This window comes from Manis pentadactyla, chromosome 11, assembly GCF_030020395.1.
Source record: "Manis pentadactyla isolate mManPen7 chromosome 11, mManPen7.hap1, whole genome shotgun sequence".
Lineage (NCBI taxonomy): Eukaryota > Metazoa > Chordata > Mammalia > Pholidota > Manidae > Manis > Manis pentadactyla.
In genome coordinates this window covers 111,949,384-111,967,383 of record NC_080029.1, presented here as the reverse complement: position 1 = coordinate 111,967,383, position 18,000 = coordinate 111,949,384, and the positions used below count along the sequence as shown (strand labels likewise).

The 18,000-nt window shown below is 33.2% G+C and overlaps 1 protein-coding gene across 1 annotated transcript in view; it reads left to right on the top strand.

Annotated features, from left to right (window-relative positions):
• HERC1 (HECT and RLD domain containing E3 ubiquitin protein ligase family member 1) overlaps positions 1 to 18,000 on the top strand; it is a 211,431-nt gene that overhangs the window by 71,118 nt on the left and 122,313 nt on the right. Inside the window, exons 4-13 of the mRNA XM_057488876.1 lie at positions 3,787 to 3,981; positions 4,767 to 5,078; positions 7,013 to 7,109; positions 7,676 to 7,819; positions 8,903 to 9,030; positions 11,537 to 11,681; positions 11,784 to 11,955; positions 12,760 to 12,894; positions 13,204 to 13,369; positions 17,336 to 17,461. Coding sequence (XP_057344859.1) covers positions 3,787 to 3,981; positions 4,767 to 5,078; positions 7,013 to 7,109; positions 7,676 to 7,819; positions 8,903 to 9,030; positions 11,537 to 11,681; positions 11,784 to 11,955; positions 12,760 to 12,894; positions 13,204 to 13,369; positions 17,336 to 17,461 — 1,620 coding nt within the window. The remainder of the gene's footprint in view (positions 1 to 3,786; positions 3,982 to 4,766; positions 5,079 to 7,012; positions 7,110 to 7,675; positions 7,820 to 8,902; positions 9,031 to 11,536; positions 11,682 to 11,783; positions 11,956 to 12,759; positions 12,895 to 13,203; positions 13,370 to 17,335; positions 17,462 to 18,000) is intronic.

Genomic DNA, 18,000 nt, shown 5'->3' with positions numbered 1-18,000 from the left:
CTGAAAATGTTAATTTTTTACATATGTTGTTTCCCCATTTTTTATAGTTGTATTATATCCACATAGTCAAAGCATACCTACTTTGCTTTTGAACTCTCATTTAGTATTTGTTCTATAAGTAATACATGTTCAATGCTCACTGCCAGTCTCTGTGTCAATGTCTCTCTGTTTTTCTTAGTTGTCTGAAGTTCGTTATCTAATAGATTCCTCAATAAAGGCTTATAGGAACAAGATTTTCTTAGTTCTTACTTGTTAATAGTTGCTTGCTCTTTATATTTGAAAGTTAGTTTTGAGAATATAAAATCTTTAGCCCACATTTTCTTTTATTCTGCATCTTTTAAGTATGCTCATTTGTTTTCTTCTGGCATAAAGTTTTGCTGTCTAAGTCTGAAGATAATCTGATTTTTTTTCCTATATGAGTCATGTGCTTTTTTTGCTGAGAAGCCCAAAGGATCTTTTTTTTCTTTAAAGATCAGTAATTTTACTGGAGGACATCTTGATGTTATTCATTCTGAATCAATATCAGAGATGTGAGAATTTCAATGTGTATTTTCAAATCTTTTTTATTTCAGGGAAGTTTCCGTAAATTACAGATTTAATATTATTTTAGTTTTTTTATTTGGTTTTCTTCTTTAAGGATCCCTGTTATGTGTAATATTGGATCTTTGCATAGCTTTAGTATTTGTCAGTTTTTCTTGAATATGTTTATCTTTTTCATTTCTTTCTTATTTCTAAAACTTTCTTTCTTCTTGTCTTTTTTACTCTTAAAAGGTGTTACTGATTATATTGATTTACTCTTGGATTCCTTCTAATTTAGGCTTCATTTATGAAATGATTTTTCTAATTCTTCTAATTTCTCTAATAATGAGAGTTGTCCCCTCATTTTTGAATATTTCTATTTCAGATTTGTGTTTTTCTTTCATGTCTTGTTTAATTTTTCTTAATCCCTTTAGTTTACCTTGAAATAGGTTACAGTTTATCTGTTGTGGACAGTTCCTTTCTGTCATGTTTTTATTATAGGGATGTTATTCTGCCTCTTTTCTCTTTTTTTTCCCTAATAACTTTATATGGGATTTAACCCTGATACTTTTTTTTTTGCAAAATTTCTTTTCTTGAACTTCTGGAATGGGATGGGACTCAAGATAGTTTTATTCAGGAGATGTTTGCCTATGTTGTCTTCTAAGAGTTTTATGGTTTCATGACTTACATTCAAGTCTTTAATCCATTTCGAGTTTACTTTTGTGTATGTGGTTAAACAATAATCCAGTTTCATTTTCTTGCATGTAGCTGTCCAGTTTTGCCAACACCAGCTGTTGAAGAGGCTGTCATTTCCCCATTGTATGTCCATGGCTCTTTTATCATATATTAATTGACCATCTTTGGTTGACCTATAGAGACTATATCAGGGCTCTCTAGTCTGTTCCATTGGTCTATGGATCTGTTCTTGTGTCAGTACCAAATTGTCTTAATTACTGTGGCTTTGTAGTAGAGCTTGAAGTTGGGGAGCGTATTTCCCCCTGCTTTATTCAGACTCATTCCATTTCTATGAAATATTTTTAAAAATGGTATTTTCCCCCCATGTTCTTCCCAATTTTTTATCTTGACTTTCTCTGTCTTTCCCCTCTGTTGTCTCTTTCCTGGTCAATTTTTATTCTGTTCCCAGTAGTTTATTCTCAGTGTGGGGGAGCTGTCCTGGAAGGGAATCCTGGCTTGTCAGTTTCAAGAATTCACAAGAGCTAGATTGCTCTAGCTTCTTTCAAAGTTCTCATCATGGACCCCTATTACTTATCTGCTCCATCTATCAGAGAGGGCACAGTTCTTCCTAGTTGCACCTGCTATTCATAGATTGGCTTACTGTTCTTTCCAGTGAGTACCTGATTGGTTATTTTGTTTTTTTCCTGTTCTGAGGTCTGTCAGACATTCTATTGCTTCCTCTTGCACAGGTGTCATTAACATGCAGATTCTGTGTTTGGTGATGGTTTGTCTATACCTGCTTATATTTTGGAGTTATTGGAACTATCTTTGTAACATAGCTTTGTTGTAAATGTTAAGCATGTATTTGGAATTTTGCCATCTAGTTGTTCGGTGTAGTGATTCAGAATGTTTAGAAAACTGCATTGTTGCTATTGTTACCTTCCCAGAGTCCACCCCCTAGTTGTTTTTAAGAAACACATTTCTAAACTGTGAATAGCTTTTTTTTGTCTCCCTCCTCTTTTTTTTACGGAGCTGGGGCAGGGGCTATGAGTTTCTTATAAATCCCATTTATTAGTAATAGATCTTCAGATAAAAAAATTGTAACCCTCTTGCCCCTACCATTCTCCTTCTGTCCCCAGAAAAATTTCAGATCATTTATCAGTGACTTGACAGTCTTCACTTACGCATATTTTGTGTGTCCATAGAACTGTCCTCATGTTCACTGGAAAATGTCTAACACATTTATTATTCTGTTGTTTGGGGTACTGTTTAAAGATTTTGACTAAAATTATTCTATCCCCTCCCATTTAGTGGGCTGGTAATCTCATATATTGAGTTTTGAAGATTCTTCTTTTATTATTTTATTTGATTCAGCTAAAACTTGGAAACAAATTGACAACAGCAGTAGTCAGAGTTAGTATCTTTATTGTATGGAGTTCATACAAGTCAATAAAAAATCCATTAAACCCTAATAAATAAATGGGCAGAAGTTAGTGGTAAACAAATAGATGGAAAAACTTTAGTTCTGTTGATAATAAGGAAATGTGAAGTTAAAATTATGCGTTGTCTTTTTCTCCACTTATGTTTCTAAAAAATTGAAAGTATAATACTTACTATTGGTATGATTGTAGTGACCTGTAGTGACTTTCATGTACACCTAATCCTTTGTTAGGGCAACTGGGAAGGCCAGCTTTTGGAGGGGTTGGAGGTGGGGGCAGGAGAGAAGCCTGAATTAAAAAAAAATTATTGTTAACAGCAAAAGACATTACCATGATAGCCAACACAAAAGGTAAATAAGTCATATTTTTTATTGTGTGTGTGTATGTGTGCTGAGTTGCTCTGCACCTTTATTGTTTTTAGGACAGCCTTCTTTTTATACATTGCTGGTGATACAACAATACTGTAGGACTATTTTGGAAACAGATGTTTCAAGAATCATAAGATTGTTGTCAATTTTTTTGTATATACTAGCCCCATTCTGAGGTTCTCTACTAAGGAAGTAATAAAAAATAAAGTAACAACTATATTCTTAAAACTGACTTAAAAACAGGTGGAAAGACTCTAAATGTACTATCAAAGGAAAGTGATAAAGTAAGTTGTGATTTTTACATTAGATGGAATATTACCAGTTCAGTCATATTAGGAAGATACAGAAGTTCTTGCTTGACTCTCTTGTATTGTTGTTTTTATATATCCACTGTGATAACTTTGTTAAAGAACCTGTAATGCAAAATTCTGGAAGGACATATATAAGAAAGATAACATTTATTGTATTAAGATGATAGGATTATCATTGGTGGTTTTTTTGAGCTGTCTGTAATGCTGTTGTATGTAGTAATAAAAATTTCAATCAAAAAGTCATGGTTGTGTGTTTCCCCCTCACTATTTTTGTCACTTAACATCTTTTAGTGGTTTATTCTGTGGGAGTAAATAGTCTAGCCATCTGTGTTTAAGATTAGATATGTTGTTCTTAGGTTACTTGAGCAGTTGAGAAGTTTTAAAAGAAAGAAAATCAACAGTGTCAGAGAATATTTATAAAAATGTCTACACTAAAAATGTCTTAACTTTTTATCAAATTTTTAATTTTAATAGGTTTGCAGAATGGCTTCTGATTACTCAAGAACGTGTGCTAGCCCAGATAGCATTCAGACTGGTGATGCTCCCATTGTCTCAGAGACCTGTGAGGTTTATGTTTGGGGGAGCAACAGCAGCCATCAGTTGGTGGAAGGCACACAGGAAAAAATTTTACAACCCAAACTGGCTCCTAGTTTCTCTGATGCTCAGACTGTGAGTTCTCTGTATACGTTAAGGATTGGTTGATGACAGGATTTGCTTTAAGTAACATGTTACTTAAACATTGAGAGTGTTTTTTAAATGAGTGAAGAATCTTGCTTGTTTCTATAACATATTGCATCAATTTTTCTTTTTTCTTTTTCGGTTTTTCATTTTAATAGAAAAACATATTTTTAGTCCCTCATTTCTCAGTGTTTCCAAGTTTAAAAAAATAAAGTTGGAATATGACTGGCAACAGATTTACCACTAAATTGAACAAATGGTAGATAAGACTAAATAAAAAGTGGAATTTCTTATGTGATTACTTCTTTACATTTATAGCCTCTTTACATATAGCTGCCAAGCTAGAACTTTCTATTTTATTATTTCCATTAAAATATATGTTTTTTCCAAATTAGTTTAGAATATGTTTTTTATAATTCTTACCATAGTGAACCCTAAGGAATTTATGGGAGATTTTTATTTCTTGCCCTTTACCAATTGTAAGAGGAGGGAAGCTAACACATTTTACTTTGTTGTTCCGTTGAACTGTGACCATATAGATAACCTGAAAATATAAAATATACATTAATTTAAGCTCAACAATAAAGTCAACATGAACAGGCCATTAAGAGTTTACTTAATTTTCTATTTACTCCTTAATCTCTAAGGGGAGTCATACCATATTCTGCTTTAAGAGAGACTACCTTTGAAACTCTTTGATAAAACCAGCCTTAAATATTATACTTTGATTCTTACAGAAGCATTTTATATTTGTAATTCTGTTTGTTTGCTTATAGATTGAAGCTGGACAATACTGCACTTTTGTCATTTCTACGGATGGCTCTGTCAGAGCTTGTGGTAAAGGCAGCTATGGGAGACTGGGCCTTGGAGATTCTAATAATCAGTCCACTTTAAAAAAGTTGACATTTGAGCCTCATAGGTCCATTAAAAAGGTCTCATCTTCTAAAGGATCTGATGGTCACACTTTAGCTTTTACTACAGAAGGAGAAGTCTTCAGTTGGGGAGATGGTGATTATGGGAAACTGGGACATGGAAATAGTTCAACACAGAAATACCCCAAGCTTATTCAGGGCCCTCTGCAGGGAAAGGTATGTGCTTTCTTTTTGAATTTAAAAATTATTACATGTACTGGTGCTATAATTGATGATATCTTTCAGATTTTGTTGTATTCTTTCTGAAGGTCCCCCACCCAACCCTTTGACTTATCTTTGGTATACCTGCTTTATGGTTTACAAAGCACTTTCACATACATTATTTAATTGTAATTCTTATAACAACCTTATTATTATTCTCATTTCACAGATAAGGAAACTGAGAATCATCCATTCACCAAATACTTTAGCACCTTCCAGGTGCCAGACAATACTTTAGTCATTAGACATACAGCAATGAACCAAACAGATAAGATCCTTGCTCTCATGCAGCTTTGATCTGTGGGATAGAAATAATATATAAGAAACAAACACATAAAATAATTTCAAATAATAGTAAAGAAAATAATTGAATAATGTAAAGATACTAACTTGGGTTGAATGTGATATTAGTTAATAAGGTCAGATGTTCTGTCAAAGGAGGTGGCATTTTGAGTGATAAAGTAACTTACCCAAGGTCACACACAAATAATTGGCACCATTAGAAACTGAACCTAGAATTCCTCTTATTTCTGTTTTTACCTTTCTTTAAGGTAGTGAAGGTATTTTCTGAAACTTATAATTAAATGCTATTATATGGGTTCCCCCACTTTAGGATTGCATTCTTTCCATCAAAGTTATCTTACATAAAAATCTTAATGTTTCAATTTTAATTTTATACCAAGATTACAAGTGGGACCTTCATGGGAAGTTGTCTGATGAAGTTGGCTATCAAAGGAATTTTACTTTATTATAGCTTTCAGTTAAAACTTAGACCTATCAACCTCAAAGCAGTGAGCCTTGGAACAGTCCCCTTGACAACATCAGGGGACACTTGATAAGATGATGAATATGGGGCTCTAAGGAACTTCAGATAAATACTGTTTGAAGTTGTATTTTCCTAGTCTTTCTAGTGCCTCTTTTTTTAAACATTTTTTATTTTCTTTACTTATATTTCTCTTAATTCTTCCATTTTATAATGGAAACTTTGCCAGTTAAAAATAACTTACTAACATCATAAAGGAAAAAATGTCTCAAAAAGTAAACTAATAATTTACAGATAAAAATTTCAGAAATTCTTAGCACATTGTCTAGAAGGTGTTAGGTGCACAGTATTCTTAATTGAATCTAAAATTGGAATTTTCTAAAGTGAGATCTAGTTTTTGAAGGGTAAAAAGTTGTGGAATTATTAGTGTAGATATTTTCCTTTTTTCAGTAGTCAGTGATTTTGATCAGTGTTGTGTAAAGTTATGAGTGACTCCCAAATTATGTTGCTATGTGTTCTTATCCCCAATTTCTCTCATCAACTGTACACCTAATGCGGGGGGGTAAAGAGATACTATCAGGGTTTTATTAATATAAGCTTATATACTGCTTAGATCTTTCTGCATTGGTGGTAGTCAATGTGTTTTTGAGAGACCACTATTATGTAATGAGTTTTTCTTGATTAGCCAGGGATGGAGGTCTTATGTTAACATAATATTTAAATTTTTTTCATTGTTCCATGAGTGTTTAGTTCCCTCCAACTCTTTGAGTAAAGACTTGATTGGTGATAAAATATTCTTATAAGTGATTAGATTGATGTATGATGGGGGAGGGATGGGGAGACTGCTAGCATTTATAGTGCCTTTGTGTGAATTTAAAAAGTTGTCCTCTCCAATAGGTGGAAGCCAGGGTTCATGGCTTGACAAACAGAGCATAGACTATATTCCAGCATTTTCTTGTCTCCTTTAGTTGGGTACCCTTGTTCTGGGCACAACCTCCATAGTGGTTCGTGGCAATACCTGGATGAGTTGGGAATATCAGTATCTTTGAAGTCTGTATGATACAGGATCAAATATGAACTATATGTTTTAGCATGTTCATGCACATCAGCTTTGTATACAATGCAGGTGGTGGTTTGTGTGTCAGCTGGATACAGACATAGCGCTGCTGTCACAGAGGATGGTGAATTATACACATGGGGTGAGGGAGACTTTGGAAGATTAGGTAAGATTTTAAAAAAATTGAAATTATCCCCATAGCAGAATAGAAATGATGATGGTTACTGAGAAGCAGTGAAACTAGGTTTAATAAGCCAAATGCTTTATTATGTTACTTTTAAGCTCAGAGAAAGATAAATTTATGTAGAGAATACCTAGATTCTGGTGATGAAATTTAAGATGTAATTAAATCTAGCAAGTTTACTGAGTGCCTCCTATGCCAGGCTCTGTAGGATTTCAGGGACAAGAAAAATACCATCATGATCCTGAAGTGTATAATGAAAACAAGTTGATGTGAGCACAATGCTAGATAAGTATATTAGATAAGTGCTGTCAGAAAAGTATAAATAGAATGTTCTAATTAATGATTCATTTAAGAGACTGGGTGCCTCAGTTTGGGAGCAACCTAGGCTATTGGATGGAAAGATACTATAAATGATTCTGTTTATCATATTTAATTATAATTTTAAAAATTCCTCAATTCTGTTATTAACTTGTAATGTTTATTCTGTGAAGTAATGGCTTAAAGAAAAAGAGTTAACATATTTCTTTGTTGTGTGTGTTTTACCCAAGGTCATGGTGACAGTAATAGCCGTAATATTCCAACATTAGTAAAAGACATTAGCAATGTAGGAGAGGTTTCTTGTGGCAGTTCACATACTATTGCTTTATCTAAGGATGGGAGAACTGTATGGTCTTTTGGAGGAGGAGACAATGGTATGTAAAAAATTACTGATCGCTGTTACCTCTTTTTCTTGAGTTTTTAGAAAAAATACTTTTCAGTTATATATGCCTATTGTAGAAAAACTAAAATACAGATTAGCAGAAAATTTGAAAATTCAAAAGAACTGTTCCTACAGATGTTGCCATAACATTTGTTAAAACTTTTATGCATTTATACAAATATGAACATATATTTCTCTATAGGTGTCTTTTTAAAAATCAAAAAGACATGTATATCATATATGTATCATAGATATTATTTTATAACCTGGTTTTCATCTAAGAATATTTTATGAATATCTTTCTATATCAACAAACATGCCTCTACATTTTTCTTTTAAATGGCTCAAAGCATTCTTTCATATTATTGTAGCACAACTTGTAAACCAGTTTATAATTGTTGAATATCTAGAGGGTTCCCAATTTTTTCATTATTAAAAACAACATAATGAATGACTAAATCTTAGTCTACTTTAGTCACTGCTACCAGCAATGTGAGAATGCTCACTTCCCCAAATCTCTCATAACACTGGGCATTAAAATTAAGATACTTAAAAAATAACCTAAATAACGAAAATGGTATCATTTAATTTGTATTTCCTTGATTCTTAGTGAGGTTGGGTGTATTTTGTTGTTAGCCATTTGTTTTTCTTCTTCTGTGATTTGCCAAGTTTTCTATTTCATGAACTATTGAATCTTCAAAAACTAAAAACGATTATATACATACACACCGTTGCAGAGGGCCTGTTTATTATATTAGCAAGTATGAAGTTAGAAATATGACTATTAAAGGGTAGAAAGACAGAAAAATAGTTTTCCGTATCTCTCTTGAAATGGTTTTAATTGCTTAAAGTTAAGATTCAGAAGGCTATTATTGATCATTAGTTGTTTCTTTCTTGTGATAAAAACATTTATTTGTTAACATCCTCTGCTGTCAGAAACTTAGAGCTTTCCATATGCATCAGGTTAGTGATAGAAAGATTAGCAATATTTATCAATTTAAATACTTAGAAAAAGAATAGAAGTTCTTTGAAACAAGTAAATTATTATTTAACTTGAATGTGTTTGTTTTTGTAGGCAAACTTGGCCATGGTGATACCAACAGAGTGTATAAACCTAAAGTTATTGAAGCTTTACAAGGAATGTTCATTCGAAAAGTTTGTGCTGGGAGCCAGTCTTCACTTGCTTTGACATCAACAGGGCAGGTAGGACCAAGGGATGAGCATGAAAGGCATAGAGTATGTTAGAGGACTGGGTGATTAAAAAGTAATAATCATGTTTAAGTTTTAAAGTTTAAAAAAATAAAACTTAAAGGCAATCCACTGAAATACATTTTTTCCTTTTTGAAGTAGAGTATCTGAGAATGAACCAGGTTTTCTGACCTGGCCTCTGTTACCAAGATACCAAAAATAATCGAACTATATGCTAATTTCAGCTTTGCTGCTCATCTGTATTAAGATAGTTTTATAAAACCTTTTAGCACTCAGTACCCCTTAAACCTTTACCTAAAAATCATGGATAGTGAGGGAAAGCAAGAATAGATCTTGCTGGAAGCAGTGATACAAACTAAAAAGGCAAGAAGAGGATCAAAAGAGAGGGTAAGGAGACATTCCCATATGGAAAATAATCTGAGAGGGTTAGGTGTTTTTGAGAAAGGGTTAGGCCTAGGATAGTCAGAATTTAATAATCCCTTTATAAAGTTTTGAATATCTGCATGCTTATTTTGGCTTCCCTCTGTTTGTTGGTGATGGAGACGGTCCAGGTATGGTGATAGACTTTACATCCATAGCGGTGATTGAATAAGTGAGCTGACCACAATTCTGTCACATAGAGGAATTCTGTTGTGTGCCAGGCAGTGATATAAAAATGTTTTTTGACTAATTCCCAAGGCAGATGAGCAGCAAAGCTGAAATTAGCATATAGTTTAATTATTTTTTTTACTGAAATGCCTTGTATCCTAAAATGTCTAACTCAAACTATTCATTACCTTGTATTTCATTACATTAGTCATTTGTTATAATGCTGGTTCCTGCCTTAAAACCTCTTTTACATCTTTCTCACTGTGGGTTTTATTTTAAGAATCTATGAATTGAAGCTGAAAGATGCTCACTTATTTGATGTATAACCCCAGGTAAATCATAGACCTCCCTTGATCATCATGTGCTGCTTTGGTATGAAAAGGGCAGTAATTTCTGCTTCACTTACAAATCACCATCTAACATAATTTCTTGAATTGAAAGTTTCTATAAATTATCTAGTACTATTCAACTGTTAGTTACTAATAATAGTAAATTCATTACATTGAATTCCAGTGAAACTTGTAAATTTTTTGCTATATGGAATAGTTGCATCATGAGTACACTAAAATATAAATACTTAGAAATCAAATATATATACTTAGAAAAAAAGAAAGTGAGAGAAATGCTTTTACAAATGGTAAGGGTAGTTCGTTTATCATATGTTTGCTGAGCATGAAATGAAGATCTATATCTGCTTTTCCCTCAGGCTCCTCAAGCCTCTTCAGTGCTAACTTCTCACCGTATTAAGTATGAATCTTAAGTTTAAAAATACAGTATATATTTTTTATACATTAAGATCCCTAAATGCAAGCCAAGTATTTCTTCATTTGGTTCAACCAAAGGAACACTGCAAGAGCAAACTCTAGCTATGTGGGTCTTACTTTGTGACAGTACTGTATTATACTCATGAGTGATTTAGGAGATTTTGAATGGCTTTGACTGTATGTTTTTTTCACCTTTAATTCCTAACACCTCTTAACACGTGCCTTTACTGTATTGGAATTTTGTTGCATTCTATACCTAAGTAAGTTATTTAGCACTGGTTCAAGTAGTATTTGCTCATCAGTTTTGTTGATGAGGTTTAAACTCAGTAGTCTTTCTTGAAATAATTGCAAGACAAAAAAAAAGTTCCCAAACTTGGCGGTATAAGGATAAGAGTCTACATGATATTACCAAACCCATTAAAGGAAAAATAGTCATTCAGCTGATTGTTTTGACTTTGTTTGGGTTGCCAAATTGGCAGTCATTCATCCTTTTATTTTCCTCTTCTGTTCACCTCACCTTTCCCCCAAGCATCTTAAATTAGTCAGTGGTGGTTTTAGTTTTAATTAGTCAAAAATAAAGGTGTTCAGAGAATTATTTTGACTACTGCTTCCAGTGGGCCTCTTTGTAAGTGATAATTAAAACTGTTACAACAATGAAGTGGGGTACTTTTTACCTAAATCACAAGCATCAGTTTTGTCATTAATATAATTCATTGTCCATGATCACTCTTGGTCTAATTAACCAAGAAATATTTGTTGAGACCTGCAGAGTGGAAAACATGTAAAGGAGAAGTTTTAAGTTAGCAACTGTATTTCTAAGCTGCTAAGAATGAGTAAACATAACACATGGTAAGCCAATTAACTTTGGCAAAATTCTCTCAGAAGATCTTTTTTCTGTGTCAGTTATTTTTCTTTTCAGCTCAAAGTGCTTGTCTGCCTGTACAATAAACATTTAAAAACAGCAAAGTAAATCACTATCAAAATCTTCAAAATCTTCAAAATAGTAAATATTATTTTTAACAACAGAAAGTTGTTATTTAGTATCAATTCACACTCCTGTTTAATAGATGATATTTATTCCTAAACAACGTAAATCTTCAACCTGTTACCTTAGAATGTTATATGTGGTGAATTTCTGTTTGTTTCAGGTTTATGCTTGGGGCTGTGGAGCTTGTCTAGGTTGTGGTTCCTCAGAAGCTACTGCTTTGAGACCCAAGCTCATTGAAGAACTAGCTGCCACAAGAATAGTTGATATTTCTATTGGAGACAGTCACTGTTTGGCTCTTTCTCATGGTAAAGTCATTTGTTTCTAAAGAAACAGTATTAACTATTACCTTCGATAAATATATTACATTTTAATTTGGCTTTTATTTTGTCCTTTATGTTTGTTTTTAGATAATGAAGTCTATGCCTGGGGCAATAACTCAATGGGGCAATGTGGTCAAGGCAATTCTACAGGTCCTATTACTAAACCAAAGAAAGTGAGTGGTTTAGATGGCATAGCTATTCAGCAGATCTCTGCTGGAACATCACATAGTCTGGCATGGACTGCTCTTCCTAGGGACAGGTAAAAGTGCATGGTTGAAAATTCTTGGATTTTAATAACAGTCGGAAAAAAACAATGAAAATAGAAATGACTGTACTTTGTTCATTGAATGATCTTCTGAACATTTATAGTTTTGATTTTTTTATTGTCATAGGAATAATGTCTAGATTTCTTTAGATTTGAATGTGGAGTTTAGATGAGTTTCATAAGCAAGAAGTTATATCCTATATTTAACTTAAGTGTCTTCTTAAACATTTTGAATTCTTTCAGTTTCAGATACTGATTTTAGAATTGAATGTTTGCGTACCTAGAGAAAAGTTAAATCAAAAGAATCAAAATCAGAATTAGGCTTCATTGATTTAAACAGTTGATTAGCTTCAGTGCCCTTTATCTGGTTGGTTGTTTTTTTTTTAAAGTAATAGCCACACTTTAAAATAAAGGAAGTTACTTTTTGTGGAAATTCAGCTTTTTCCTAAAGTGGTAACCATAACTTTTTAGATAATTAGGTAATTTTTAGCCAATATTAGGATATTGAATTTTAAGGAATTTTTGGGTTGTTTTAGGTATTTTCAGATGTATGTGAGCTAATTTACAACTTAGAATATATTGCATTTACATTCTAGACCTTTGATTCATATGGGGTTTATTACCACATTTTAACCGTCTCAGTGGTTAAAATTTACCGTCTTAACCATTTTTACAGTTCAGTGTTATTAAATACATTTATAATGCCTTACAGCCATCACTACCATCCATCTCCATAACTCTTCAATAAAAATTTCATATTACGGCTGTTTCATGATTTTCTTAACGTTTCATTTCTAGACAAGTTGTTGCATGGCACCGACCTTATTGTGTAGATCTTGAAGAGAGTACCTTTTCACACCTGCGTTCTTTTCTTGAGAGATACTGTGATAAAATAAACAGTGAGATTCCCCCACTCCCTTTCCCTTCGTCAAGGTATGTTATGTATATGTATATTTGTGTGTGTGTGTGTGTGTGTATGTGCTCATGCCTATTAATGACTTGTTTTGAGTTTTGACTATTCTTATTTAACTTGCCCTCAATTATAATGAAACTTATTTATGATCTAAAAAGCTAAACTTAGGTACTTATTGATAATAACCTTCCATAATTTCACAAATCGTATTTAAAAAATTACTGTTGGTCCAATTTGACAAAATTTTTAAAGAGAAAAAGTGTTACCCAAACTGTATAGCACACACTCTTTTATATTCCCAAAGTTCACTGCAGTTTATTTGTTTTCAGAGAACACCACAGTTTCCTCAAACTGTGCCTGAAGCTGCTTTCAAATCACCTTGCTCTTGCCCTTGCGGGAGGGGTAGCTACTAGCATTCTTGGGAGACAGTCAGGTCCACTTCGAAATTTGCTCTTCAGACTGATGGACTCAACTGTCCCAGATGAAATCCAAGAGGTAAGAGAGTGGGACTCCTGAATCTGTATCTCAAGCCACAATTTTCCCTGAGGTTGGAGCTCATAAATTCAGCTGTAATTTGGAAAACTTCAATTGAATGTTCTTTCCCTTCTGTTTTCTTAAATGTTTTGGTTAATTCAAACTTTAAAACAAAGATCAGATATCATCTCTGAGAAACCTTTCATTCCCTGCTCTCCTGGTAGGTTAGGTTTCTCTCATATATGTTCTCATTGCATCACATTGTATGTAGTTGTCTGTTTATAAACATGTCTATGTTTTTCACTAGAAGGTGAATTTCTGAGGACAAGGACCCAATGTAATTTTTTATTTTATTTTTTATTGTGTTAAAATACATACAACATAAAATGTACCATCTTAACCATTTTTAAGTGTACAGTTCAATGTTATTAAATACATTCATAATGTCATGCAACTATCACCACCATCCATCTCCATAACTCTTTTCATCTTATAATATTGAAATTCTGTACCCATTAAATAATAACTCCCTATTCCCCCTTCCTTTAGCCCCTAGTCACCATTTTACTTTGTCTCCTATGATTTTGACACTGTAAAATGCCATGTAACTGTAATCATACACTGTCTTTTTGTGACTGCCTTATTTCACTTAGCTTAATGTCCTTAAGATTCATCCATGTTGTAGCATATACCAAAATTTCCTTCCCTTTTAAGGCTGGATAATTATCTGTTGTTTGTATGTATATATCACATTTTGCTCATCCTCTCATCCATCACCTTTGACCTTGCATTAGGCAATGGCTTCTTGCATATGACTCCTAAAGCAAAAGTAACCAAAGTGGAAGAGATAAATTGGGCTTCATCAAAATTAAGAACATTTATGCCTCAAACGACATTATCAAAAAAATATTAAAATATAACTGATAGAATGGGAGTAATATTTTTAAATCATTCTGGTTTCCAGAATATATAAAGGATTCTTAATCTCTAATAAAATAGGCAAATAACCCACTTAAAAAAATGAGCAAAGAATCTGAGTAGACATGTCTCCAAAGAGACCATACATATGGTCAATAAGCATGTGAAAAAATGTTCAGCATCATTAGTCATTAGGGAAATGCAAATAAAAACTACACTAAATACAGTAAATGGCTGTAATCAGTATGACTGACAGTAGCAAGCATTGATGAGGATGTAGAGAAATTGGAATCCTCATATATTGCTGGTAGGAATGTAAAATGGTGCAGCTGCTTTGGAAAACAGGTATTTCCTTAAATAGTTAAACATAGAGTTACCATATAACATGGCAATCCTGGGCTATACCCAGGAGAATTGAAAGCATGTCCACAGCAATACTGTACATGAATGTTCATAGCAGTATTACACATAATAGCCAAAAAATGGAAATAAGCAGTTGTCTGTCAGCTGATGAATGGATGAACAAAATGTGGTATGTCTATTCAATGTAATAGTATTTGGCAATAAAAAGGAACAAAGTACTGATACATGCTACAATATCACTGAAACTTGGCAACATTATGCAAGGTGAAAGAAGCCAGACACAAAAGACCACATACTGTATGATTCCATGTATGTGATATGTGCAGAGTAGGCAAATCCATAGAAGTAGAAAGTAGATGAGTTGGTTTTCAGAGCTTGAGGGAGGGAGAGATGGGAGTGACTGCTAAGGAATGTGGGGTTTCTTTCAGGGGTGATGAAAATGTTCTAAAATTAGATAGTGATGATAGTTGCATAACACTGTAAATATACTAAAAACTACTGCATTTTATATTTTCAAAAGGTGAATTTTATGACGTGAATTATATGTCAATTAAAAAAAAATGCAATGATTTTTCAGCTAAGGGATATCTTTGGAATGCAGATAGAAGGGATATTAACCTGAGGGTGAATGGGAACTTTGAGGACTTAATATTTTTCAGGAACAAGGTAATGTAATATTTTTAAAAGGTTGAAGAGTACTGGAATAACACAAGGAAAGTAAACTTTAAAAAATTATCTTTAGAATTTTTATTTATTCCTTGAATCTCCTTGGTAGTTTGTCTTAAGAGAATCCTTAGAGGTGGATTCTCACAGGATCTGTACAGGGCTGTTTCTGTTTAGGGCTATTTCTGTTCCTCTTTCCTTATCCCTGAACTTCTAGTTATTTGTCTGTTGGTAGCAATCACTGCTGCTGGTTTTTTTCTTTTTTAATACTTTATTTTGAACCATTTGCAGGCTTAAGTAAAAGTTGCATAAGTAGTCGTTTTTAGGTTATCTCTCACCCATCTTCTCCTACTGCTAATGTCTTTAACATAACTGCATTACAGGATCAAAACCAAGAAATTAACATGGGTTTAATATTATTAAACACCTTAGAAATTCTATCAGTTTTCCACTAATTTCCTTGTTCTTTTGCAGGATTCTATTCAGAATCCTGTATTGCATTTAATTGTTATTTCTTGTTAGTCTCCTTCACTCTATAACAGTTCTTCATTCTTTCCTTGTCTTTCATGACCTGGACACTTAATGAGTCCTCAGCAATTATTTATTGAATATCTCTCTGTTGTTTTCCATGAATGGACTGAGGATGTACATTTTTGGCAAGAATTCCACAGAAATGGTGATGTGTCCTCAGTATATCATATCATGGGATTGATTCATGATACTGATGTGTCTTATTACTGGAGATTTGACCTTGATCACTTAGTTAAGGTGTTGTCTGCTAGATTTCTACATCCAGTGGTAGCTTTTGAGAGAGGGAAGATAGAAAATAGATTTTTTGAGAATACGCTCATACTGAAATAGTTTGTGAATTAAATATCTGTATTAATAGTTGAGGCATAGAATTCTAAATTGGAAATCATTTTCCCATAAGAATTGTGAAGTCATTGTCTTGTATCTTTTGGTGTTTCTCAGAAAATCAGTGCTATTCAGTTTTTTGATCTTTTGTATGGAAATCGGTTTTTGTCTTTGGATTCTATAGAAAGTTCTACTTGTCCTCTTGTGTTCTCCTGTTTCAAAAAGATGTGAACTGATGTGGATCTGATTTTATCCATTGTGGTGTATACTTAGATGAACCCTTTTAATTTGGAAACTCATAGTCTTCAGTTTAAAGAAATTATCTTGAAGTATATTGTTGAGTCCCTTTTTATTGTTTTCTGTGTTTTCTCTTTCTCTGGAATACCTTGTTATTGGGATACTAGAATTCCTGGACTAGTCCTCTTAGTTTTCTTGTATTTTCTTTCCTGTTTTCCATCTTTTTTTCCCCTCTATGAGTAATTTAATTTTGTATTCTATCTCTTCTATTGAGATGTTTAAAATTTCTTCTATCATGTTTTTAATGTATAGGAGCTTTTAGTCTTTGTTTCTTTTTTGTAGTCCAACACTCTTATTTATTAATAAAGAAGCAATGACTCAGAGAAGTTATGAAGGCTCAGATAATGCAGCTATTTTGTTATGCTCTCGCTACCTGGACCTTTGGCTAAGTCCTGCTCATTTTTTAATTCTTAACCTAACCGCCAAATCCTCAGCAAGACCTTCTGTGAGCTCATAGGCCATGTTACTTGCCCTTGTGTGTGTGTGTGTGCGCTCATAAGTTTACACTTCCTTTTACTTTTTCTGTGTGACTCCTTTCACAGTTATAATTACTTGGTAAGGGTCCTTCTTTTCCTCTAGACTACATGGTCATGAAAGCAGGACTTTTGTCTGCCTTATTCATTTCTGCACTTTGCAGAGAGCCTTATCAGGCCCAACACTGTAGATTCAACATTAGATATTTGTTGAGTAATGATTAGCTGTTTAGATGCAAATGCAAATACTTACTGTAGTCTTCTTAAAGACATCTAAAAAAGGACTTGCATGCTTTCTTTTTTCACATGCCTCCTTTAGATGTCCATGGTCCTAGTAGTCAGCAGATTTATTTTTCATGTTTTTCTGTTACAGTGATAAGAACCAGGCCAATAGATCCATTTTTCTTTTTGATATTAGGTGGTAATTGAAACTCTGTCAGTGGGAGCAACCATGTTATTACCTCCATTACGAGAACGTATGGAATTACTTCATTCTCTTTTACCCCAAGGACCTGATAGATGGGAAAGCTTATCTAAAGGACAGGTGAGCCTTTGCATGGTATCTAAGTAAATCAGTAATATCACACACAAAAAAATTGACTGAAAGGGATATAAAGCTAATTGATTGCTATGTTCATGGAATAATACTTAATTTGATGGGTCTGGTAAATCCTAGTATTAAATGTTTTCAGCTGGAGGAGTTCCCAGATTTCTAATGAAGGTGAAGTAAGTGATAATTTATTAGATAGATGATTTGGGCTAATTATTAAAATCATGGCTAACTTTTCCAATATTGCTTGCACTGTCAAACTAGAGAACTTTGAGCTTATTTATAATGTGCCGAGTTGAAATTAACTGTTGAAATCAACAGCAGTAGTGTTGGTTCATGCCCAGAACTTTGTTTAAAATGCTTACAAGTAAAAGAGGATGACTATTGGGAAAGGTATTTGGTGCTATGAGTATGCTTCTTCTTTCCATTTTATTATCTCATGTTCATTAAAATAAATACATTTTAATCAAGTAGAAAAATTGATTGTAGATTATAGGTTTGAGCAGAGTGGTACTGGTATTATAATATTCACA